A 27,795-nucleotide genomic window follows, 5' to 3' on the forward strand; every position below is an offset into this window, starting at 1 on the left:
GAATATATTGGGGTTACAAATACCCTCATTTCTTGCTACTGGTATATAGTGCCATTGTCTGACTGGGAATTCAAAGAATATATTGGGGTTACAAATACCCTCATTTCTTGCTACTGGTATATAGTGCCATTGTCTGACTGGGAATTCAAAGAATATATTGGGGTTATAAATACCCTCATTTCTTGCTACTGCCATATAGTGCCAGTTTCTGACTGGTAATTCAAAGAATATATTGGGGTTATAAATACCCTCATTTCTTGCTACTGGTATATAGTGCCATTGTCTGACTGGGAATTCAAAGAATATATTGGGGTTACAAATACCCTCATTTCTTGCTACTGCCATATAGTGCCAGTTTCTGACTGGTAATTCAAAGAATATATTGGGGTTACGTGCACCCACAATTTTTGCTACTGGTATATAGTGCCATTGTCTGACTGGGAATTCAAAGAATATATTGGGGTTACAAATACCCTAATTTCTTGCTACTGGTATATAGTGCCATTGTCTGACTGGGAATTCAAAGAATATATTGGGGTTACAAATACCCTCATTTCTTGCTACTGCCATATAGTGCCAGTTTCTGACTGGTAATTCAAAGAATATATTGGGGTTATAAATACCCTCATTTCTTGCTACTGGTATATAGTGCCATTGTCTGACTGGGAATTCAAAGAATATATTGGGGTTACAAATACCCTCATTTCTTGCTACTGCCATATAGTGCCAGTTTCTGACTGGTAATTCAAAGAATATATTGGGGTTACGTGCACCCACAATTTTTGCTACTGGTATATAGTGCCATTGTCTCACTGGGAATTCAAAGAATATATTGGGGTTACAAATACCCTCATTTCTTGCTACTGGTATATAGTGCCATTGTCTGACTGGGAATTCAAAGAATATATTGGGGTTATAAATACCCTCATTTCTTGCTACTGGTATATAGTGCCATTGTCTGACTGGGAATTCAAAGAATATATTGGGGTTACAAATACCCTCATTTCTTGCTACTGCCATATAGTGCCAGTTTCTGACTGGTAATTCAAAGAATATATTGGGGTTATAAATACCCTCATTTCTTGCTACTGCCATATAGTGCCAGTTTCTGACTGGTAATTCAAAGAATATATTGGGGTTACATGCACCCACAATTTTTGCTACTGGTATATAGTGCCATTGTCTCACTGGGAATTCAAAGAATATATTGGGGTTACAAATACCCTCATTTCTTGCTACTGGTATATAGTGCCATTGTCTGACTGGGAATTCAAAGAATATATTGGGGTTACAAATACCCTCATTTCTTGCTACTGGTATATAGTACCATTGTCTGACTGGGAATTCAAAGAATATATTGGGGTTATAAATACCCTCATTTCTTGCTACTGCCATATAGTGCCAGTTTCTGACTGGTAATTCAAAGAATATATTGGGGTTATAAATACCCTCATTTCTTGCTACTGGTATATAGTGCCATTGTCTGACTGGGAATTCAAAGAATATATTGGGGTTACAAATACCCTCATTTCTTGCTACTGCCATATAGTGCCAGTTTCTGACTGGTAATTCAAAGAATATATTGGGGTTACGTGCACCCACAATTTTTGCTACTGGTATATAGTGCCATTGTCTGACTGGGAATTCAAAGAATATATTGGGGTTACAAATACCCTAATTTCTTGCTACTGGTATATAGTGCCATTGTCTGACTGGGAATTCAAAGAATATATTGGGGTTATAAATACCCTCATTTCTTGCTACTGGTATATAGTGCCATTGTCTGACTGGGAATTCAAAGAATATATTGGGGTTACAAATACCCTCATTTCTTGCTACTGCCATATAGTGCCAGTTTCTGACTGGTAATTCAAAGAATATATTGGGGTTACGTGCACCCACAATTTTTGCTACTGGTATATAGTGCCATTGTCTCACTGGGAATTCAAAGAATATATTGGGGTTACAAATACCCTCATTTCTTGCTACTGGTATATAGTGCCATTGTCTGACTGGGAATTCAAAGAATATATTGGGGTTACAAATACCCTCATTTCTTGCTACTGCCATATAGTGCCAGTTTCTGACTGGTAATTCAAAGAATATATTGGGGTTATAAATACCCTCATTTCTTGCTACTGGTATATAGTGCCATTGTCTGACTGGGAATTCAAAGAATATATTGGGGTTATAAATACCCTCATTTTTTGCTACTGGTATATAGTGCCATTGTCTGACTGGGAATTCAAAGAATATATTGGGGTTATAAATACCCTCATTTCTTGCTACTGGTATATAGTGCCATTGTCTGACTGGGAATTCAAAGAATATATTGGGGTTATAAATACCCTCATTTCTTGCTACTGCCATATAGTGCCAGTTTCTGACTGGTAATTCAAAGAATATATTGGGGTTATAAATACCCTCATTTCTTGCTACTGGTATATAGTGCCATTGTCTGACTGGGAATTCAAAGAATATATTGGGGTTACAAATACCCTCATTTCTTGCTACTGCCATATAGTGCCAGTTTCTGACTGGTAATTCAAAGAATATATTGGGGTTACGTGCACCCACAATTTTTGCTACTGGTATATAGTGCCATTGTCTCACTGGGAATTCAAAGAATATATTGGGGTTACAAATACCCTCATTTCTTGCTACTAGTATATAGTGCCATTGTCTGACTGGGAATTCAAAGAATATATTGGGGTTATAAATACCCTCATTTCTTGCTACTGGTATATAGTGCCATTGTCTGACTGGGAATTCAAAGAATATATTGGGGTTACAAATACCCTCATTTCTTGCTACTGCCATATAGTGCCAGTTTCTGACTGGTAATTCAAAGAATATATTGGGGTTATAAATACCCTCATTTCTTGCTACTGCCATATAGTGCCAGTTTCTGACTGGTAATTCAAAGAATATATTGGGGTTACATGCACCCACAATTTTTGCTACTGGTATATACTGCCATTGTCTCACTGGGAATTCAAAGAATATATTGGGGTTACAAATACCCTCATTTCTTGCTACTGGTATATAGTGCCATTGTCTGACTGGGAATTCAAAGAATATATTGGGGTTACAAATACCCTCATTTCTTGCTACTGGTATATAGTGCCATTGTCTGACTGGGAATTCAAAGAATATATTGGGGTTATAAATACCCTCATTTCTTGCTACTGCCATATAGTGCCAGTTTCTGACTGGTAATTCAAAGAATATATTGGGGTTATAAATACCCTCATTTCTTGCTACTGGTATATAGTGCCATTGTCTGACTGGGAATTCAAAGAATATATTGGGGTTACAAATACCCTCATTTCTTGCTACTGCCATATAGTGCCAGTTTCTGACTGGTAATTCAAAGAATATATTGGGGTTACGTGCACCCACAATTTTTGCTACTGGTATATAGTGCCATTGTCTGACTGGGAATTCAAAGAATATATTGGGGTTACAAATACCCTAATTTCTTGCTACTGGTATATAGTGCCATTGTCTGACTGGGAATTCAAAGAATATATTGGGGTTATAAATACCCTCATTTCTTGCTACTGGTATATAGTGCCATTGTCTGACTGGGAATTCAAAGAATATATTGGGGTTACAAATACCCTCATTTCTTGCTACTGCCATATAGTGCCAGTTTCTGACTGGTAATTCAAAGAATATATTGGGGTTACGTGCACCCACAATTTTTGCTACTGGTATATAGTGCCATTGTCTCACTGGGAATTCAAAGAATATATTGGGGTTACAAATACCCTCATTTCTTGCTACTGGTATATAGTGCCATTGTCTGACTAGGAATTCAAAGAATATATTGGGGTTACAAATACCCTCATTTCTTGCTACTGCCATATAGTGCCAGTTTCTGACTGGGAATTCAAAGAATATATTGGGGTTATAAATACCCTCATTTCTTGCTACTGGTATATAGTGCCATTGTCTGACTGGGAATTCAAAGAATATATTGGGGTTATAAATACCCTCATTTCTTGCTACTGGTATATAGTGCCATTGTCTGACTGGGAATTCAAAGAATATATTGGGGTTATAAATACCCTCATTTCTTGCTACTGGTATATAGTGCCATTGTCTGACTGGGAATTCAAAGAATATATTGGGGTTATAAATACCCTCATTTCTTGCTACTGCCATATAGTGCCAGTCTCTGACTGGTAATTCAAAGAATATATTGGGGTTATAAATACCCTCATTTCTTGCTACTGGTATATAGTGCCATTGTCTGACTGGGAATTCAAAGAATATATTGGGGTTACAAATACCCTCATTTCTTGCTACTGCCATATAGTGCCAGTTTCTGACTGGTAATTCAAAGAATATATTGGGGTTATAAATACCCTCATTTCTTGCTACTGGTATATAGTGCCATTGTCTGACTGGGAATTCAAAGAATATATTGGGGTTACAAATACCCTCATTTCTTGCTACTGCCATATAGTGCCAGTTTCTGACTGGTAATTCAAAGAATATATTGGGGTTACGTGCACCCACAATTTTTGCTACTGGTATATAGTGCCATTGTCTCACTGGGAATTCAAAGAATATATTGGGGTTACAAATACCCTCATTTCTTGCTACTGGTATATAGTGCCATTGTCTGACTGGGAATTCAAAGAATATATTGGGGTTACAAATACCCTCATTTCTTGCTACTGCCATATAGTGCCAGTTTCTGACTGGTAATTCAAAGAATATATTGGGGTTATAAATACCCTCATTTCTTGCTACTGGTATATAGTGCCATTGTCTGACTGGGAATTCAAAGAATATATTGGGGTTACAAATACCCTCATTTCTTGCTACTGCCATATAGTGCCAGTTTCTGACTGGTAATTCAAAGAATATATTGGGGTTACGTGCACCCACAATTTTTGCTACTGGTATATAGTGCCATTGTCTGTCTGGGAATTCAAAGAATATATTGGGGTTACAAATACCCTCATTTCTTGCTACTGGTATATAGTGCCATTGTCTGACTGGGAATTCAAAGAATATATTGGGGTTACAAATACCCTCATTTCTTGCTACTGCCACATAGTGCCAGTTTCTGACTGGTAATTCAAAGAATATATTGGGGTTATAAATACCCTCATTTCTTGCTACTGGTATATAGTGCCATTGTCTGACTGGGAATTCAAAGAATATATTGGGGTTACGTGCACCCACAATTTTTGCTACTGGTATATAGTGCCAATTTCTAACTGGGAATTCAAAATGCGCAAGGCTCCCGGAAAGGGACGTGGACGAGGCCGTGGGCGAGGTCGGGGGAATGGTTCTGGGGAGCAAGGTAGCAGTGAAGCCACAGGGCGTCCCGTGCCTACTCCTGTGGGGCAGCAAGTATTGCGCCACTCCACAGTGCCAGGGTTGCTTGCCACATTAACTAAACTGCAGGGTACAAACCTTAGTAGGCCCGAGAACCAGGAACAGGTCTTGCAATGGCTGTCAGAGAACGCTTACAGCACATTGTCCAGCAGCCAGTCAGACTCTGCCTCCTCTCCTCCTATTACCCAACAGTCTTGTCCTCCTTCCTCCCAAAATTCCCAAGCTTCACAGAACAATAACCCCAACTGTCCCTGCTCCCCAGAGCTGTTCTCCGCTCCTTTCATTGTCCCTCAACCTGCCTCTCCACGTCACGATTCCACGAACCTAACAGAGGAGCATCTGTGTCCAGATGCTCAAACACTAGAGTCTCCTCCATCTCCGTTCGATTTGGTGGTGGATGACCAGCAACCCACCCTCCTCGACGATGATGTGACGCAGTTGCCGTCAGGGCATCCAGTTGACCGGCGCATTGTGCGGGAGGAGGAGATGAGACAGGAGTTGGAAGAGGAAGTGGTGGATGATGAGGACACTGACCCGACCTGGACAGGGGGGATGTCAAGCGGGGAAAGTAGTGTGGATGTTGAGGCAGGTGCAGCACCAAAAAGGGTAGCTAGAGGCAGAGGCAGAGGTCAGCAGCTTAGGCGAAGCCAGGCCACACCCGGAATCTCCCAAGATGTTCCAGTTCGTACCCAGCCCCGAAAAACTCCCACCTCGAGGGCACGTTTCTCGAAGGTGTGGAGTTTTTTCAAGGAATGCGACGAGGACAGATATAGTGTTGTCTGCACTATTTACCTCTCGAAATTGATTAGGGGCTCTGAGAAGAGCAACCTGTCCACCACTTCAGTGCGCCGTCATTTGGAATCCAAGCACTGGAATCAGTGGCAGGCAGCAACGGCAGGACAAAGGCCGCCTGCCGTTCACGCCACTGCCTCTGCCACTGCCACTGCTGACTGTGCTGGCGATGCACTCCAGAGGACGAGCCAGGACACCACTTCATCTGCCTCCGCCACTTTGTTGACTTCTCCCTCATCCTCCCCTGTTCCTGTCTTATCTCCTTCTCCTGCACCATCAAAGGCACCATCAGGCGCTTCTTTACAACAACCCACCATCTCTCAGACATTGGAGCGGCGGCAGAAATACACTGCTAACCACCCACACGCGCAAGCCTTGAACGCCAACATCGCTAAACTGCTGGCCCAGGAGATGTTGGCGTTCCGGCTTGTTGAAACTCCCGCCTTCCTGGACCTGATGGCAACTGCGGCACCTCGCTATGCCGTCCCTAGCCGTCACTACTTCTCCCGGTGTGCCGTCCCCGCCTTGCACCAGCACGTGTCACTCAACATCAGGCGGGCCCTTAGTTCCGCGCTTTGCACAAAGGTCCACTTGACCACCGACGCGTGGACAAGTGCATGCGGACAGGGACGCTACATTTCACTGACGGCACACTGGGTGAATGTAGTTGAGGCTGGGACTGCTTCCCAAACTGGCCCGGTGTACCTCGTCTCCCCGCCTAACATTCCTGGCAGGGACACGAGAAGAACACCCCCCTCCTCCTCCTCCTCTACCGCCTCCTCCTCCGCCACCGCCTCCTCCTCCGCCACCGCCTCCTCCTCCGCTGTTAGATTGACCCCAGCTACGAGTTGGAAACGTTGCAGCACTGGCGTTGGTAGACGTCAGCAGGCTGTGCTGAAGCTGATCAGCTTGGGGGACAGACAGCACACTGCCTCCGAGGTGAGGGATGTCGACAGTAGCCGCTGCTAGCTTAAAATCTCTCCAGCAACGCCTGCATGTGCCACAACACCGGCTTTTGTGCGACGTCCCCACATGCTGGAACTCAACGTTTCAGATGTTGAATAGAGTGGTTGAGCAGCAGAGACCTTTGATGGAATACCAGCTACAAAACCCTAGGGTGCCACAAAGTCAGCTGCCTCAGTTTCACATCCATGAGTGGCCATGGATGAGAGACCTTTGTGACATCCTACGGGTCTTTGAGGAGTCCACAAGGAGGGTGAGCTCTGAGGATGCGATGGTGAGCCTTACAATCCCGCTCTTGTGTGTTCTGAGAGAATCCCTGATTGACATCAGGGATAACTCAGATCACACAGAGGAGTTAGGGATAGCATCCGATCCGTCACAGCTGGAGAGTAGGTCCACACATCTGTCCGCTTCACTGCGTTTAATGGAGGAGGAGGAAGAGGAGGAAGAAGAGTTGTCCGATGATGTGATGGTGATACAGGAGGCTTCCGGGCAACTTCGAATCGTCCCATTGTTGCAGCGCGGATGGGTAGACATGGAGGATGAGGAGGAAATGGAGATTGAACTTTCCGGTGGGGCCAGAGGAGTCATGCCAACTAACACTGTGGCAGACATGGCTGAGTTCATGTTGGGGTGCTTTACAACCGACAAGCGTATTGTCAAAATCATGGAGGACAATCAGTACTGGATCTTTGCTATCCTTGACCCTCGGTATAAAAACAACATCTCGTCTTTTATTCCGGTAGAGGGGAGGGCCAATCGCATCAATGCTTGCCACAGGCAATTGGTGCAGAATATGATGGAGATGTTTCCAGCATGTGACGTTGGCGGCAGGGAGGGCAGTTCCTCCAGTAGGCAACCAAGTTCTCACCGGTCCACACAAACGAGGGGCACACTGTCTAAGGTCTGGGACACCTTGATGGCACCCCCTCGCCAAAGTGCCGCCACGGAGGGTCCTAGTGTCACCAGGTGTGAGAAGTATAGGCGCATGTTGCGGGAATACCTTTCCGACCACAGCCCTGTCCTCTCCGACCCCTCTGCGCCCTACACGTATTGGGTGTCGAAGTTGGACCTGTGGCTTGAACTTGCCCTATATGCCTTGGAGGTGCTGTCCTGTCTTGCCGCCAGCGTCCTATCTGAGAGGGTGTTCAGTGCAGCCGGTGGCATCATCACTGACAAGCGCACCCGTCTGTCAGCTGAGAGTGCCGACCGGCTCACTTTGATAAAAATGAACCACCACTGGATAGAGCCTTCATTTTTGTGCCCACCTGTGTAAAGCACCCCAACATGAAACTCCATGTCTGTACTCAACCTCTCCAATTCCTCCGCATCCTCATACTCATCCACCATAAGCGTTGCACAATTCTGCTAATACTAGGCTCCCTCCACCCTGATTTCCCCCAACTCTGCTGGTTAGAGGCTCCCTCCACCCTGATTTCCACCAACTCTGCTGGTTAGAGGCTCCCTCCACCCTGCTTTCCCACAACTCTGCTGGTTAGAGGCTCCCTCCACCCTGCTTTCCCACAACTCTGCTGGTTAGAGGCTCCCTCCACCCTGCTTTCCCACAACTCTGCTGGTTAGAGGCTCCCTCCACCCTGATTTCCACCAACTCTGCTGGTTAGAGGCTCCCGCCACCCTGCTTTCCCACAACTCTGCTGGTTAGAGGCTCCCTCCACCCTGATTTCCACCAACTCTGCTCGTTAGAGGCTCCCTCCACCATGAATTGGTCCAAACTGGGCTGTTTAGCGGCTCCCTCCACCATGAATTGGTCCAAACTGGGGTTTTTAGAGGCTCCCTCCACCATGAATTGGTCCAAACTGGGCTGTTTAGAGGCTCCCTCCACCATGAATTGGTCCAAACTGGGGTTTTTAGAGGCTCCCTCCACCATGAATTGGTCCAAACTGGGCTGGTTAGAGGCTCCCTCCACCATGAATTTGCCCAAACTGGGCTGTTTAGAGGCTCCCTCCACCATGAATTGGTCCAAACTGGGGTTTTTAGAGGCTCCCTCCACCATGAATTGGTCCCAACTGGGGGTTTTTAGAGGCTCCCTCCACCATGAATTTGCCCAAATTGGGCTGTTTAGAGGCTCCCTCCATCATGAATTGGTCCAAACTGGGGTTTTTAGAGGCTCCCTCCACCATGAATTGGTCCAAACTGGGGTTTTTAGAGGCTCCCTCCACCATGAATTGGTCCAAACTGGGGTTTTTAGAGGCTCCCTCCACCATGAATTTGCCCAAACTGGGCTGTTTAGAGGCTCCCTCCACCATGAATTTGTCCAAACTGGGCTGTTTAGAGGCTCCCTCCACCATGAATTGGTCCAAACTGGGGTTTTTAGAGGCTCCCTCCACCATGAATTGGTCCAAACTGGGGTTTTTTAGAGGCTCCCTCCACCATGAATTTGCCCAAACTGGGCTGTTTAGAGGCTCCCTCCACCATGAATTGGTCCAAACTGGGGTTTTTAGAGGCTCCCTCCACCATGAATTTGCCCAAACTGGGCTGTTTAGAGGCTCCCTCCACCATGAATTTGCCCAAACTGAGCTGTTTAGAGGCTCCCTCCACCATGAATTGGTCCAAACTGGGGTTTTTAGAGGCTCCCTCCACCATGAATTGGTCCAAACTGGGGGTTTTTAGAGGCTCTCTCCACCATGAATTTGCCCAAACTGGGCTGTTTAGAGGCTCCCTCCATCATGAATTGGTCCAAACTGGGGTTTTTAGAGGCTCCCTCCACCATGAATTGGTCCAAACTGGGGTTTTTAGAGGCTCCCTCCACCATGAATTTGCCCAAACTGGGCTGTTTAGAGGCTCCCTCCACCATGAATTTGCCCAAACTGGGCTGTTTAGAGGCTCCCTCCACCATGAATTGGTCCAAACTGGGGTTTTTAGAGGCTCCCTCCACCATGAATTGGTCCAAACTGGGGGTTTTTAGAGGCTCCCTCCACCATGAATTTGCCCAAACTGGGCTGTTTAGAGGCTCCCTCCACCATGAATTGGTCCAAACTGGGGTTTTTAGAGGCTCCCTCCACCATGAATTTGCCCAAACTGGGCTGTTTAGAGGCTCCCTCCACCATGAATTTGCCCAAACTGAGCTGTTTAGAGGCTCCCTCCACCATGAATTGGTCCAAACTGGGGTTTTTAGAGGCTCCCTCCACCATGAATTGGTCCAAACTGGGGGTTTTTAGAGGCTCTCTCCACCATGAATTTGCCCAAACTGGGCTGTTTAGAGGCTCCCTCCATCATGAATTGGTCCAAACTGGGGTTTTTAGAGGCTCCCTCCACCATGAATTGGTCCAAACTGGGGTTTTTAGAGGCTCCCTCCACCATGAATTGGTCCAAACTGGGGGTTTTTAGAGGCTCCCTCCACCATGAATTTGCCCAAACTGGGCTGTTTAGAGGCTCCCTCCACCATGAATTTGCCCAAACTGAGCTGTTTAGAGGCTCCCTCCACCATGAATTGGTCCAAACTGGGGTTTTTAGAGGCTCCCTCCACCATGAATTGGTCCAAACTGGGGGTTTTTAGAGGCTCCTTCCACCATGAATTTGCCCAAACTGGGCTGTTTAGAGGCTCCCTCCATCATGAATTGGTCCAAACTGGGGTTTTTAGAGGCTCCCTCCACCATGAATTGGTCCAAACTGGGGTTTTTAGAGGCTCCCTCCACCATGAATTGGTCCAAACTGGGGTTTTTAGAGGCTCCCTCCACCATGAATTTGCCCAAACTGGGCTGTTTAGAGGCTCCCTCCACCATGAATTTGCCCAAACTGGGCTGTTTAGAGGCTCCCTCCACCATGAATTGGTCCAAACTGGGGTTTTTAGAGGCTCCCTCCACCATGAATTGGTCCAAACTGGGGGTTTTTAGAGGCTCCCTCCACCATGAATTTGCCCAAACTGGGCTGTTTAGAGGCTCCCTCCATCATGAATTGGTCCAAACTGGGGTTTTTAGAGGCTCCCTCCACCATGAACTGGTCCAAACTGGGGTTTTTAGAGGCTCCCTCCACCATGAATTTGCCCAAACTGGGCTGTATAGAGGCTCCCTCCACCATGAATTTGCCCAAACTGAGCTGTTTAGAGGCTCCCTCCACCATGAATTGGTCCAAACTGGGGTTTTTAGAGGCTCCCTCCACCATGAATTGGTCCAAACTGGGGGTTTTTAGAGGCTCCCTCCACCATGAATTTGCCCAAACTGGGCTGTTTAGAGGCTCCCTCCATCATGAATTGGTCCAAACTGGGGTTTTTAGAGGCTCCCTCCACCATGAATTGGTCGAAACTGGGGTTTTTAGAGGCTCCCTCCACCATGAATTGGTCCAAACTGGGGTTTTTAGAGGCTCCCTCCACCATGAATTTGCCCAAACTGGGCTGTTTAGAGGCTCCCTCCACCATGAATTTGCCCAAACTGGGCTGTTTAGAGGCTCCCTCCACCATGAATTGGTCCAAACTGGGGTTTTTAGAGGCTCCCTCCACCATGAATTTGCCCAAACTGGGCTGTTTAGAGGCTCCCTCCATCATGAATTGGTCCAAACTGGGGTTTTTAGAGGCTCCCTCCACCATGAATTGGTCCAAACTGGGGTTTTTAGAGGCTCCCTCCACCATGAATTGGTCCAAACTGGGGTTTTTAGAGGCTCCCTCCACCATGAATTGGTCCAAACTGGGGTTTTTAGAGGCTCCCTCCACCATGAATTTGCCCAAACTCTGCTGGTTAGAGGCTCAATCCACCCTGATTTTCAAAACAAATGTTGGTGCCAACCTCAACTTACTACAAGGGCCAAATTCACTGCTGGTGACAAGCTCTCCTCACTGCAAGTGCCAAATACACGTTTCAAGGTGTTTTCCTACTGTCAGAGAGGTGGTATTGAGTGTGTAAAGTGTGTAGTTGTTAGGCTGTGATGTTGGGGTAATAGAGGGTCTTTGGTGTGTTAGATGCCCCCAGACATGCTTTCCCTGCTTTCCCAGTGTCATTCCATAGGTGTTGGCATCATTTCCTGGGGTGTCATAGTGGACTTGGTGACCCTCCAGACACGGATTTGGGTTTCCCCCTTAACGAGTATCTGTTCCCCATAGACTATAATGGGGTTCGAAACCCGTTCGAACACACGAACATTGAGCGGCTGTTCGAATCGAATTTCGAACCTCGAACATTTTAGTGTTCGCTCATCTCTAATAATTAACCCAGACTCTTTAGGGATGTGTATTCTGTATGCTATTATATTATGTTTGTATGCTATTATGATTGTTTGTAGTGTGGTGTGTAAGATGGTGCCAATTTTGATTTTATATCAAATCCAGTGATTTTTGCAGCATTGTATTTACTACTGTCTATTTATATATTTATATACAGTCCTATGAAAAAGTTTGGGCACCCCTATTAATCTTAATCATTTTTAGTTCTAAATATTTTTGCAAAAGGAGGATGTACTAAATATTAATGTCACTTTTCTGTTGAGGTGCCCATATTTTTGCACCGGTCAAATTTTGGTTTAATGCATATTGCGCATTTTCTGTTAGTACAATAAACCTCATTTCAATCCTGAAATATTACTGTGTCCATCAGTTATTAGATATATCAAACTGAAATGGCTGTTGCAAATACCAAAATATTTAGAACTAAAAATGATTAAGATTAATAGGGGTGCCCAAACTTTTTCATAGGACTGTATATGCTAGCATTACCCGCGACTTCTTCCGCGGCCCCCCACCCCCTGCGTGCCCCACCTGCAGTGCTACCTGGGCCCACCTCCACCCCCGCCTTTGCATTGTGGCCGCAGTGGGCCCTTCCAACCCCAGTGCGCCCATGGACCCCCACCTTGCACCCCGCTGGCCCCCCACTTTTTTCCCTATCCGCTCCAACATTCCCTCGCTCCGTTCTCCCTCCTCAACCCACGACCCTGAGCCCACTTCCCACCTCACCCCATGCCCCCTTTCCTCCCCTCCACCCCCCACCCTGTGCCCCGTTTTTGCCATCTCTCTAACCAACCCCCAACCCACACCTGCGAACCCGGCTCCACCCCACCCCGGGCTCCCCGTGCTCTGAGGTTACAGGGGTGCATGGGGTTGGCAGACCGTGCAGCGCAGCTGCTGCGGCCATGCACGGCACAAGTAGACGGGGATCTGTTGGAGTGCGGCACAGTTACCTGTACCCCTTCTGACCTCCGGGGCCCCGGCGGACTCACCGCTCCATGTCGCGCGCTGGGCTCCAGCGATGCCGGCAGGTGCAGCTTTCAGATGCCAGCATGCACGCCAACATTTTCTTCCTGTGAGTGGGTGCACGCCAGCTTGTGGGTCTATAGCTCCGCCCACGCAGTTCCTGGGACAATCGGAGCCCCGCGCATGACGTGGTGACGTCAGTTCAGGTCCTTCAGCCCTGTTTGTTCTGACCGAAAGTCACTGCTGCTGGTGCAGCTGTCTGCAGAATGTGGGGTGAGGCGGCCGCAATCTATGCCAGCTCCATGCTGCCGGCCGGCATTGCGGCGTTGCTCCGAGCCGGGAGCAGCTGCCATTTTCTCTGGTGGAGACTTTGTCAGTGGTGCTGCCCACGCAAGCCCACCAACGTATCAGGCCGCTTGGCTTCCCCTGCGGCCCTCCTCCAGACTGCAGCCAAGCAATCGGAGCCCCGCTGAAAGACTTGTGATGACGTCATCTCAGGTCCTGCAGCGGAGCCGGAGAGCACACAGCACACAGTATCACACATCAGAGGATTAGATACAAAGCTCAGCACACAGTATCACACATCAGAGGATTAGATACACAGCTCAGCACACAGTATCACACACACACATTAGATACACAGCTCAGCACACACCATTACACAGTAGGGGATTAGATACACAACTCAGCACACAGTATTACACATCAAAGGATGAGATACACAGCTCAGAAACACACCAACACACATCAGGGGATTAGGTACACAGCTCAGCACGCTATATCACACATCAGAGGATTAGATACAGAGTTCAGCACACAGTATTACACATCAGAGGATTAGATACACACCTCAGCACACACCAACACATATCAGAGAATTTGATACACAGTTCAGTACACCTCAGAGGATTAGATTCACAGCTCAGCACACACCATCACACATCAGGAGATTAGATACACAGCTCAGCACACACTATCACACATCAGGGGATTAGATACACAACTCAGCATACACCATCACACATCAGAGATTTACTCCAGGTTTCCACAACAACCCAGCCATTTTTCTTCACTGCTGTAGGTCAGTTTTAAAGGGGCATGGCGCTGAGGATGACAACGTTACACAAGGTCACATACACAGCTTTAATCCATCCAACAACCGATCTCAAGTTTTCACTGATATCCAAACTGAGATACACATGATCACATGACGCTTATGAACATATATTCAAACGACAAGCAAAATACACCAGTGTAAAACTGGGCAATTGTTATGGGGTCACTACATAAATAAACAATGAAATTTTCCCGTGCAAAGCCAGGGCTTCCTGCTAGTCTCTTATATGTATTAAAATGAATTTCTGTCGGAATGTCTGTCTGAATTAGTGCCTGTCTGTCTGTTTTTTATGCATGACCAAATAACTCCATCGATCCTCACCAAATTTGGCACACAGGTATATCAGGTGTCTGGGAAAGTTTTAGACCAGGTCTCAGCTCTCTAGGACATACCGTTCCTGAGATACAGTAATCCCGAAACAATGAACTGCAATACAAGCCTGAAAGTCTTTCACTCGTATCTCAACTACCATACACACAGTCACATGTCCCTTATCAGCCAATAGAACCTTGGACCAATGAAAGAACCAATAGAACCTTGGAGGCACTTAGTCCCCACATGCACACAGCTTTACTCCAGGTTTCCATAGGTTTCCATATTTGCTTGTGCTTCAGTGTGTCCCACCACGGTCCACTCCAGAGGCGTCACTGGTTATTCTGGTGGAAGTCACCACCCAACTTGACCGACATGGACACCAGGGACAGGTAAGCATGTTTTAGTATTTTTTTCTTTCCTTGTAAAAATCTTTAATTCCTGGACAACCCCTTTAAGCTATATTAATATGAGTGTTAATAACAGCTGTGTAACGTCCATTTTTTAACAGACATCGCCTGGCAGCATTAAATTCAATGCAAGAGAATGGGGGATATTGTAGTAGACTGTCAAGATATAGGTCATGTTCTATTTTTGTCCATTTTCAAGGACCCCTTCAACTCATGCATGAGGCATCCATGAAAACAGGTGCCCCTCTGATGCTAAACGGCTGTGATAAATAAATGTTTTTCAGTTATTTTGCACCTCAGTTATGTGAACGTAGCCAATCTCAAAGTCAATTAAAGAGAAGTCGAAGAAAAAGATTATAAAAATTGCTTTAGGCCACCTTCACAAGGGAGGAGTCAGTCTGTGAAATATAGACCTGATGTCAGCTATATTTCCCGGATCAACATTGAGTCAAGACTTTGACTTCATGTGGGCATCCTCACCCCGTGTGAAGAGGACATAATGCAGCTAGGGAGAGATCCTCTCCATATAGATGTCGAAACAAAACTCCTGTTTATGCAAATATACTATCCTGTATTTTAACATGTGTTCATACCACCGAAGTGTATTACAAATCCATTTATTGGAACAGAGAACCAAATGGATTGCACAGGAGGTCAAAGTTGGGTATTTCATAAATATGCTATTCTGAATAGTGCTATGACCTCTAATATTTATATTGAAATTAAGAAACACATAATGAAAGAAGATTAAGAATATTATTGCAATTTAGTGCAGTGAATGCTCATCAGGTGCAAGAATACATGAATACCAGCATTTCTTTTTATTTATGAAGACTTAAAGATATTTTTATTGGGTAATGCCAACATAAGTTACCTTTTCTCAAAGAGGTATAGTGCAAGCATTAGGACCCAGAGGAAGCCTTATGCTTGCGCGCTTTTTTTCATCCTCTTCTCAGGCTCAGGCGCTGTGAAGCAATAAGCAAGAAACATGCAATGAAACTTGAGAGAAGGATATACATGATGAAGAGTACCTTCATTTACAAGCTGCAAATCTAGACGGGAAAGAGGAAGAATAATACCCAGACTGACCAGACTTGGCTGCTGGCATATAACTGTGTAACTGTATTACTCTGATATACTGGCTATAAGCAATCAGGTTTACAAGGAATCACTCAACACTTCATGTACTGTGGAAAACGTGGATGTCAAACAGCATTGTTTTCTAACTTTTCTATCAATGAAAGGATCCACAGGAACCCCACTCCCTCCTGAGTGTATGTCAGCCGAAGGAGAATTATCAGTGTACACATGTTTTAATGACTCTGCAGAGGGTCCCCAAAATGACTCTCTGCCTCGCTCCAATAGAACATTGTATGACATGGAACAGACACCCCCTTTGTTGGTGGATGCCTGGTTGGTCCCTCTTTTTTTTGCTCTCATCATGCTGGTGGGACTTATTGGTAATTCATTGGTCATATATGTTATCACCAAACACAAACAGATGAGGACAGTGACTAATTTCTATATTGGTAAGTTGGAAATGTTTAATATGATATATGTTTGCTTTTACTATATAGACTGTTGGCTAATGTGTGTTCAAACATACTTTTGACTGCTAAAGTGCACCTGTAATGAGAGTTGTACTGTAAAGAAGGGGACCTGTAATGAGTGTTGTACTGTAAAGAAGGGGACCTGTAACGAGAGGTGTACTATAAAGAAGGGGACCTGTAATGAAATGTGTACTGGAAAGAAGGGGACCTGTATTGAGAGGTGTACTATAAAGAAGGGGACCTGTAATGAGAGGTGTACTATAAAGAAGGGGACCTGTAATGAGAGGTGTACTGTAAAGAAGGGGACCTGTAATGAGAGGTGTACTGTAAAGAAGGGGACCTGAAATGAGAGGTATCCTGTAAAGAAGGGGACCTGTAAAGAGAGTTGTACTATGAAAAGGGGACCTGAAATGAGAGGTGTACTGTAAAGAAGGGGACCTGTAATGAGAGGTGTACTGTAAAGAAGGGGACCTTTAATGAGAGGTGTACTATAAAGAAAGGGACCTGAAATGAGAGGTGTACTGTAAAGAAGGGGACCTGTAATGAGAGGTGTACTGTAAAGAACGGGACTTGTAATGAGAGGTGTACTGTAAAGAAGGGGACCTGTAACGAGAGGTGTACTGTAAAGAAGGGGACCTGTAATGAGAGGTGCAATATAAAGAAGGGGACCTGTAATGAAATGTGTACTGGAAAAAAGGGGACCTGTATTGAGAGGTGTACTATAAAGAAGGGGACCTGTAATGAGAGGTGTACTATAAAGAAGGGGACCTGTAATGAGAGGTGTAGTGTAAAGAAGGGGACCTGTAATGAGAGGTGTACTATAATGAAGGGGACCTGTAATGAGAGTTGTACTGTAAAGAAGGGGACCTGAAATGAGAGGTGTACTGTAAAGAAGGGGACCTGTAATGAGAGGTGTACTGTAAAGAACGGGACTTGTAATGAGAGGTATACCGAAAAGAACAGGACTTGTAATGAGAGGTGTACTGTAAAGAACGGGATCTGTAATGTGAGGTGTACTGTAAAGAAGAGGACCTGTAATGAGAGGTGTACTGTAAAGAAGGGGATCTGTAATGAGAGGTGTACTGTAAAGAAGGGGACCTGTAATGAAAGGTGTACTGTAAAGAAGGGGACCTTTAATGAGAGGTGTACTATAAAGAAAGGGACCTGTAATGAGAGGTGTACTGTAAAGAAGGGGACCTGTAATGAGAGGTGTACTGTAAAGAAGGGGACCTGTAATGAGAGGTGTACTGTAAAGAATGGGACTTGTAATGAGAGGTGTACTGTAAAGAAGGGGACCTGTAACGAGAGGTGTACTGTAAAGAAGGGGACCTGTAACGAGAAGTGTACTGTAAAGAAGGGGACCTGTAACGAGAGGTGTACTGTAAAGAAGGGGACCTGTAATGAAAGGTGTACTGTAAAGAAGGGGACCTTTAATGAGAGGTGTACTATAAAGAAAGGGACCTGAAATGAGAGGTGTACTGTAAAGAAGGGGACCTGTAATGAGAGGTGTACTGTAAAGAAGGGGACTTGTAATGAGAGGTGTACTGTAAAGAAGGGGACCTGTAACGAGAGGTGTACTGTAAAGAAGGGGACCTGTAACGAGAGGTGTACTGTAAAGAAGGGGACCTGTAATGAGAGGTGTACTGTAAAGAACGGGACTTGTAATGAGAGGTATACTGAAAAGAACGGGACTTGTAATGAGAGATGTACTGTAAAGAAGGGGACCTGTAATGAGAGGTGTACTGTAAAGAAGAGGACCTGTAACGAGAGGTGTACTGTAAAGAAGGGGACCTGTAATGAGAGGTGTACTGTAAAGAAAGGGACTTGTAATGAGAGGTGTACTGTAAAGAACGGGACTTGTAATGAGAGGTATACTGAAAAGAACGGGACTTGTAATGAGAGGTATACTGAAAAGAACGGGACCTGTAATGTGAGGTGTACTGTAAAGAAGAGGACCTGTAATGTGAGGTGTACTGTAAAGAAGAGGACCTGTAATGAGAGGTGTACTGTAAAGAAGGGGACCTGTAATGAGAGGTGTACTATAAAGAAGGGGACCTGTAATGAGAGGTGTACTGTAAAGAACGGGACCTGTAATGAGAGTTGTACTGTAAAGAAGGGGACCTGTAATGAGAGGTGTACTGTAAAGAATGGGACCTGTAATGAGAGGTGTACTATAAAGAAGGGGACCTGTAATGAGAGGTGTACTGTAAAGAAGGGGACCTGTAATGAGAGGTGTACTGTAAAGAACGGGACTTGTAATGAGAGGTGTACTGTAAAGAAGGGGACCTGTAACGAGAGTTGTACTGTAAAGAATGGGACCTGTAATGAGAGGTGTACTGTAAAGAACGGGACTTGTAACGAAAGGTGTACTGTAAAGAAGGGGACCTGTAACGAGAGGTGTACTGTAAAGAAGGGGACCTGTAATGAGAGGTGTACTGTAAAGAACAGGACTTGTAATGAGAGGTGTACTGTAAAGAAGGGGACCTGTAACGAGAGGTGTACTGTAAAGAAGGGGACCTGTAACGAGAGGTGTACTGTAAAGAAGGGGACCTGTAACGAGAGGTGTACTGTAAAGAAGGGGACCTGTAACGAGAGGTGTACTGTAAAGAAGGGGACCTGTAACGAAAGGTGTACTGTAAAGAAGGGGACCTGTAATGAGAGGTGTACTGTAAAGAAGGGGACCTGTAATGAGAGGTGTACTGTAAAAAATGGGACCTGTAATGAGAGGTGTACTATAAAGAAGGGGACCTGTAATGAGAGGTGTACTGTAAAGAAGGGGACCTGTAATGAGAGGTGTACTGTAAAGAAGGGGACCTGTAATGAGAGGTGTACTGTAAAGAAGTGGACCTGTAAGCAGAGCCCAGGATGCTGCATGCTGTTTCTGAGTGATATGTCCCTGTCTCCACTTAGATTAAGACTGGTTTACCGTGCTCCGTATCCTAAACACTGGCTTTAAAGGGGCTCTATCAGCAAAATCATGCTGATAGAGCCCCACATATGTGTGCATAGCCTTTAAAAAGGCTATTCAGGCACTGTAAAAGTTAAATTAAACTACCCCGCCGTTTTAAAATAATAACTTAAAAAAGAATGTTCTCTACTTACGGAACGTGCACCCTGGGCGGGCATTCAGGGTGCGCCATCTTCTTCTTCCCCGCCTCTTCTTCCTCTGACGTCTTCGGGTCCCGTCTTCCTCCGGCGCTTGCTCGCGGACACTGATAAAAAAAAAAATAGCCCGGGCGCATGCGCAGTAGCACGCGGCTTCTACTACGGCTACTGCGCATGCGCCGGGGCTATTTTTTTTTTTATCAGTGTCCGCGAGCAAGCGCCGGAGGAGGACGGGACCCGAAGACGTCAGAGGAAGAAGAGGCGGGGAAGAAGATGAAGACACACCCAGATGCCCGCCCAGAGTGCACGTTCCGTAAGTAGAGAACATTCTTTTTTAGGTTATTATTTTAAAACGGGGGGGTAGTTTAATATAACATTACCGATGCCTGAATAGCCTTTTTAAAGGCTATGCACGCATATGTGGGGCTCTAGCAGCATGATTTTGCTGATAGAGCCCCTTTAAGATCTATATGGTTTTTTTTTTGTTTTTTTTACATTTTGCAGATTTCCATTTAAGAATCACCATATTTATAGAAAGTTTTCCCTAACAGTTAGCAGTGAAAATCGGGAACAAAAAGGTATCCAGACATATACTGACTGTATTCAAAGACTTCTATAGTCTTCCGTACATCTGGCAGGATTCTGTCCTTTGATATATTTGTTACATCACATTGATATATTTTGGCATCAAAGTTTCATATATGTAAAAAATCAGTGCATTCCTATGGAGGACTATATACTATAATTGCATATTGGAAAATCTTGGCAATTTAGTTTAGTAGTTATTTTTCTCCATATATGTTGTCTCAGGTGTTGAAGTAAGATCAGAAAAATAAGCAGATCGCCTGGATTTCCAAGTGCATACAGGTAAAGGACTTCTACTCAATATCATTTGATGAGAGAGATACAGATGAAAGGAATAAAACTCCTTAACCTCTATACACTTGGACATCCAAGAGTGCTGCCTATTTTTTATTTATTTATGGCGGATTATTAGTCTACAACCTCAAGTGTTGTGCACCCACTTCCACTTGGGCCAGCATAAGTGCTGCTCCAGACTTTTTTTTTAATCTATCTGTCTATCTATCTATCTATCTATCTATCTATCTATCTATCTGTCTCCTATCTATCTATCTATCTATCTGTCTCCTATCTATCTATCTATCTATCTATCTATCTCCTATCTATCTATCTATCTATCTATCTATCTATCTATCTATCTATCTATCTATCTATCACAAATGAATGTCATTGTTTGCAAGTGCCAGCGTACTGAAAAATTGCATTTACTGCCATTACTTTTGCGGCCACACAGTACTTCTTTTTATTGCACTAACCTATTAAGGGGCTCAAAATATCAGAGAGACAGTTAAAAGCATAATGAAAGTTGACTAATTAGAATGATTTTACAGATACAAGTTCAATACCATACAATTGAAGATTATTATTATTATTGATTTGTTGGCACTGAATAGTGGCTGCTGGAGTTTTCTTTATTAAATGAGATGCAAGAGATTGTTAAAGATTGTGTCTGGTATTGTTATAGGATAAGCAGACCATTTTTTATCATCTCAGATTATGATTGCACCTTTCAATTACTCCAAAATCTGCCTCCAAAATATTTTTTTCAAATACATTTTAAGGGAAATCTTGGACATTAATCCTCTATACAGACCCTAATCTTCTCCCAAAAAAATGTCCCCTTAACGTGAAACCTGCTGTTTCCCTCCCCTGTCTGCTTACTGTCTATTACCAGATCACAGGAGTTGTCTAGTCTCCATGAAGTTCTGAAAGCCTCTCATAGAAATATAGCTATTGAGGCTTGACAGTGGCAATCTTCAATAGTTATATTATTATTATTATTATTATTATTATTATTGTTTATTTATACAGCATAATTAATTCCATGGTGCTTTACATTTGGGGGTTTACATACAGTACACAAAATATACAGGTAGATATAATACTAACAATGACCATCTGGCACAATAGGGTGGAGGGCCCTGCCCGCAAGGGCTTACAATCTATGAGGGAAGGGGGTTAGAGACAGAAGGTGTGGGTAGAGATTTTTCACATGGCAGTGTGGTGACAGTAGTGTTATTGGAGGTTGTAGGCCTTCCTGAATAGATGAGTCTTCAGGGTCTTCTTGAAGCCTGTGATTGTGGGGGTCAGTCCTATGTGTCTTGGTAAGGAGTTCCAGAGTATGGTGGATGCACGAGAGAAGTCTTGGAGATGGCTGTGTGAAGAGCAGATAAGAGCAGAGCAGAGTAGGAGGTCTTTGGAGGATCTGAGGTTACATGTGGGCAGGTAGCGGGAGTTTAGGTCAGAGATATATGGAGGGGACAGGTTGTGGATGGCTTTGTATGTTAGTGTTAGTAACTTGAACTCTGTTCGCTGGGCAACAGGTAGCCAGTGAAGGGATTGGCAGAGGGAAGTGGACGATGAAGAATGGGGGAAGAGGTGTATTAAGCGAGTAGCACAGTTTAAGGTGGACTGGAGGGGGGCGAGAGTATTCGCTGGGAGGCCATAGAAAACATGGGCTTGAACATGCGACTTGAAGGATAAGTCAGAGTCCAGGGTTATCCCAAGGCAACAGACCTATGTTACAGGGGTAAGTGGGGTTCCATAAACTTTGATAGATGGTTCAAGTAGAGGGGCCATACGAGGTGGGGTGAAGGTGATGAACTCCGTTTTCTCAATGTTGAGTTTGAGAAAGTGGGAGGAGAGAAAGGATGCTATGGCCTCTAAACCCTCTGGAACTCTGGGCAACAGAGAGTTAATGTTTGGTCCAGGGAGATATATTTATATAGCAGTTATATAGCAATTTCCCCAATACAGCAGTATTGCAATCAATGTTACGAGTGATCTAATGATTGCAGCAGCAAGCCACATGGGGGTGCTGAACTCAATTGGGGACATTAGCACTGGGTGTCTACTGTAGAATACAGTGCGTCCGCCATCTTTAAATATCTGGCATCCACCATACTATTACAGTGGATGTTGGGAAGGGGTTAAAAAAAATAAAAAAAATATAGAAATTGAAATTACCCTGTTTTCCTCAGATCATAAAGAAGAATAACTAAACAGAGATAAATATATTAGACATCCCTGAATCTAGCCAGACTGTAAAAATGTAAAAATATTTAAGCCATATGTTCAACACTGTAGAGGAAAAATAATCTAAATAGCCAAATCACTGTTATTTAATCTTGTTAAAAAAAATATAAAGTGATTATAGCACTGCACAAACCCTAAAATTATATACGGTACATAGAAACAAAATTTTTATACCACAAAAAAAAGACCTTACACAGCTCTGAACACAGAAACATAAAAAAAATCTTTACAGTATTAAAATACAACAAAAATATAAATTTGGTATTGCTGTGGTCATACTGAGCTGGGGAATATAAATAACATGTCATTTTTAGTGCATAGTGAACAAAACCTGCAAGAAAATGGAACAAATCTAGATTTTCTCTAATTCCACAAAAGCTAAATAGAGAAAGCACACTAAAAATTCACTTTTATTAACCCCTTAAGGACCAGGCCATTTTTTGGTTTCGCATTTTCGTTTTTCCCTCCTCACATTTCAAGAGCCATAACTTTTTCATTTTTCAGTTCACAGAGTCACATGATAGCTTATTGTTTGCGGGACAAATTGTACTTTGTAATGGCACCATTCAATATGCTGTGCAATGTACTGGGAAGCTGGAAAAAAATTCAGAATGAGGTGCAATTGGAGAAAAAAATGCATTTGCGCCATTTTCTTATGGGTTTAATTTTTACAGCGTTCACTGTTTGGTACAAATGACATGTTACCTGTGTTCTACGTGTCAGTACGAACGCGGTGATACCAAATTTATATAGTATTTGAAATGTTTTGATACTTTTACAAAAAATGCTAAACTTTGCAAAATAGAAAAAAAAAATTGTGTCATCATGTTCTAACACCTGTAACTTTTTCATATTTCCATGTATGGAGCTGGTTGTGGTGTCTCCACCTGATGCATTTCTACTGGTAAAATAAAAACCAGCTCATCAGAGGCTTTTTAATGCAGGCTAAATTGCCTTGTAGCTCAGCATGTCATGCCCTGATAACCGAGATATCTGAAGGGAATGTACAGGGCCGGCTCCAGGTTTTTATGGGCCCTTGGGCGACAGAGCCTCAGTGGGCCCCATTGTAAAGGAGGCGGGGGAGTCGAGACACTGTGCGTCGCAGATGAAGCGAGTGACTTCACGCAGGAGTGTGGCGTCACCAACGCCATACCTCCCAATTTTTAAAGAGTAGAAAGAGGGGCAAAATGTGCTGCACATTTGGCTCCACCCACTTTTATGTTGACTCCGCCCATTCTCATTCATTTATCATGTGCTCCCACACAGTATAATCCTCCTACAGTCACCCGTAAATTATATGCCCCCCTCCATCTCTCCCCCAGTTTCATATACACCCTTCCTCTGCCCCCAGTTTCATGTCCCCCCCTCCATCTCTGTCCCCAGTTTCATCACATTCTCCCCCTTCATCTGCCCACAGTTTCATGTCCCCCGTCTCTGCCCCAGTGTCATGCTGTTCCACCCCCCCATCTGCCCCAGTGTCATACCGTTCCCCCCCTCCCCTTCATTTGCCCCCCAGTTTCATTGGGCCCCCTCCATCTCTGTCCCCAGTTTCATGCCGTTCTCTCCCCACTCCCTTCATCTTCCCCAGTGTCATGCCGTTCCCCCCTTCCCTTCATTTGCCCCCCAGTTTCATGGGCCCCCTTTATTATGTTCCACCTTAATATTTAATACAAAACAAATACTTACACTCACCTTCCATCGCTCCCCCGACGCTCCTCTCTCCGCTCTCTCACTCCATTCACATAGACGATTAAAGCAGGAGCTGTGAGCTCAGTTCCTGCTTTAAAGCTGCGGCCCGGCTTGCGTGTGTAGGCGTGATGTGATGACGTCATCGTGCCTACACGCGCAAGCCGGGCCGCAGCTTTAAAGCAGGAGCTGAGCTCACAGCTCCTGCTTTAATCGCCTATGTATTCAGCTCATCGGCGTCCGTTGGACGGGCTGGGGCGGACAAGTGCCGGGGGGCCCCCAGAGGCTCTGGGGGCCCCAGCACTTGCCTGACTATGCCATGCGCTGACGCCGGCCCTGGGAATGTGCATATGTCAGACGCTACGCCCATTCATAGGCGTTATCAGGCGGTATGGCCAGTGGCCGCCCATCACAACCACCCACTATTCAAGGTCAATTTCAGGATATGCCCCTCATTAATCTCTGGATTGCATCCCCAGTTGTTGGCAGTGTCTAGCTAACATGTCTCCATCACAGATGTTGGTCACAGAGAACTGTAAATCTATAGGAATACTCCTATCACGGAAAGTATATCAGGCAATAGTTTGACAGCTTGTGACATCAGGGAAGCAAAAATTCAGAAAGAACTCCTCAAACCAAACGGGACATGATATGCTGTTACAGCAGGGGTATTGCTGAAGTAATGATTCTTGTTCATATTGTATCATTCATTCTTGGTTGTTTGACTTTCATACAGTGTTTTTACATATATTGTGCAATGCTGGTGCATAGACATTGATATTGTGTGCAGGGCTCTTTAAGTAGTTTTCTCCCATAATTCTCTGTTTCTGTTACTCCTCCCTTCTTGTTGCATCTTCTTCCTGGATATGTGTTATTCAGTCTGTAACCACTGAGCAACCATCTTGTAGAACTGAGAAAGGAATTGTGTTTTGACCGTATGGCATATCATCTCTCAAGGTAAAGACAAATAAACTACCTGAAGCAACTCCATTGCATCTCTCCACATGCAACCTGGGAACGCAGGGAATGAAATGTCAGCGCGTTCTGCTATCTGCCATTAGCTTACATACGGGAATTACAATCTCACATCTTCAGAGATTTCTCTAACATGCATCTGTGGCAGAATAGTCAAAACACAACTTTCTAGTTAAAACAAGCTATATCTGCAGCTCCTGCAGGATCTACAGACAGCCTGCAAGCAAGCACAGTGAGAATACAGCATAATCTGCAGCACGCCACACAGCCTGCAGGTGAGCTCAAAGCTGTCCTCCATCTTGAGCACATGTTCTCCTCACCACAGTGAAATAAGGGGCAGCGCCATCTTTATTGACATTTTCCACACAAAGGCACCATGTCCACAAGGAGCTATGTGGATTCCCCTGTCACTGCATCTGGGACAGTGCATCCTGCTATCAGGGACTCAGATGTGCAGGAAACAGACTCCATGTTTCAGGATGTACAAATTGAGCGATTAAAACGTGTCAGTAAACCCACGCAAAAGATTAGAGAGAACTTTGAAATAACTAAAGAAGAGTTCTGTGATAATCTTGATGAATTATGGCGAAGAACTGAACACTATATAGCAGCGCTCTCACGCCATGACAGTGACGCAGCAAAATTGGTCACCACACTAAACCGCTTATCTGCCGCCTATGAACGCCATCAGCGACTGTCTGCAAAATACGTCACATTCCTGAGTAACGCTGATTTTGATGATGCTATAGCAGAGCTAACTGAGAGGGAGAACCTATTCCAAACGAAAGATGCCGCAGTGAAAAACGCCAGAGATAAGGCAGAACTCCGCATCGCACACCTACAAGAAGTAAGGTCCCATCGGTCTACTTCATCCAAACATACGCTGTCATCCTCCAGATCCTCTCGTTCCAGAAGGTCAGCATTACACGATAAGCTTATTGAGATCCGTGCTGACGCAGAGGAGGCCAGTGTCAGACGGTCCTTTGCTGAGAAGGAAGCAGAAATGGCGCAAAGGCAAGCAGAGGCAAAAGCTGAAATGGCGAAGAAGGAAGCAGAGACAGAAGCTCAACTAAAAATTCTCCAAATGGAAAGGGAGGAAGCAGCTGCCTTAGCCAAGCTAAAGGTTCTTGAACAAGCATTAGATCAAGACGCCGACCTAGACTGCTCCATCCCTGCAGAAGTGGAAGACCCAGCTGACCGCACTGCCAATTATGTGCTGAAGCAATCATCTCCTGCACCGCCTGCTAAGTTACATGCACCAGCACCACTCCAAACCGACTACATGGCTGTGAAGCATCAGATGATGCCACCTATCCAGAGCAAGGTAATTTCCAGCATCACACATGCAGATCCTCCAGAAACTAAACCACAGCTCAACCCTTATGCTACATCATTTCACCCCGATTCATCTCGGCCCCATATGCCAGAGAATTTATACGTCCCAGGGATATCACAAGTTAATCTGGTGACACAAGGTGGGAGATCAGACATGTCGGACTTTGCCAGATATATGATACGCAGGGAGCTGATAAACAATAGTCTCTCAAAGTTCGATGACCATGCTGAGAATTATAGAGCCTGGAAATCCACCTTTGAAGCAGTGATCAGTGATCTTAACCTCACTGCCAAAGAAAAACTTGACTTGCTTGTTAACTGGTTAGGCCCAGATTCTGCAGAACGTATAAAGACATTGAGAGCAGTTCATGCGGGCCACTCAGAGGAAGGTCTTGCTGCGGCATGGGAGAGACTTGAACAGACTTATGGCAGTTCTGAAGCTATAGAAAGTGCCTTATTTAAGAGACTTCATATGTTCCCAAAAATCACCAACAAGGACAGCCGCAAGCTTCAAGATCTGAGCGACCTACTAAAGGAATTAGAGTTAGCCAAAATGGACCCACGTCTGTCAGGTCTGAGTTACCTTGACACATCTCATGGTGTTAATCCAGTGGTATCCAAACTACCATATGGCATGCAAGAAAAATGGGCCGACCTAGGTTCCAGATACAAAAGAGACCACAATGTGTCCTTCCCTCCTTTCTCTTATTTTTCCAGATTTATCAGTGACCAAGCTCGGAAAAAGAATGATCCCAGCTTTGACTTCACAGAATCCTCTCTACCAGCTTCATCATCATGTTCAAGGTATGAAACAAGCAAACGTAGAGACTTAAGGGGAACAGTATCTGTTAGGAAGACAGACGTTCCAATCGCTGCACTCTGCACCACCAAACAGGACACTCCTGTCCTTAAAGATAAAGACCCTAATAGTACGTGCCC

The 27,795-nt window shown here is 44.8% G+C and overlaps 1 protein-coding gene across 1 annotated transcript in view; it reads left to right on the top strand.

Annotated features, from left to right (window-relative positions):
- The first annotated feature begins 16,325 nt into the window (after positions 1 to 16,325).
- The window catches only part of LOC142209117 (G-protein coupled receptor 54-like), an 87,925-nt gene continuing 76,455 nt past the window's right edge, over positions 16,326 to 27,795 (top strand). Inside the window, exon 1 of the mRNA XM_075278060.1 lies at positions 16,326 to 16,617. Coding sequence (XP_075134161.1) covers positions 16,326 to 16,617 — 292 coding nt within the window. The remainder of the gene's footprint in view (positions 16,618 to 27,795) is intronic.

Source organism: Leptodactylus fuscus, chromosome 1, assembly GCF_031893055.1.
Source record: "Leptodactylus fuscus isolate aLepFus1 chromosome 1, aLepFus1.hap2, whole genome shotgun sequence".
Classification (NCBI taxonomy): domain Eukaryota; kingdom Metazoa; phylum Chordata; class Amphibia; order Anura; family Leptodactylidae; genus Leptodactylus; species Leptodactylus fuscus.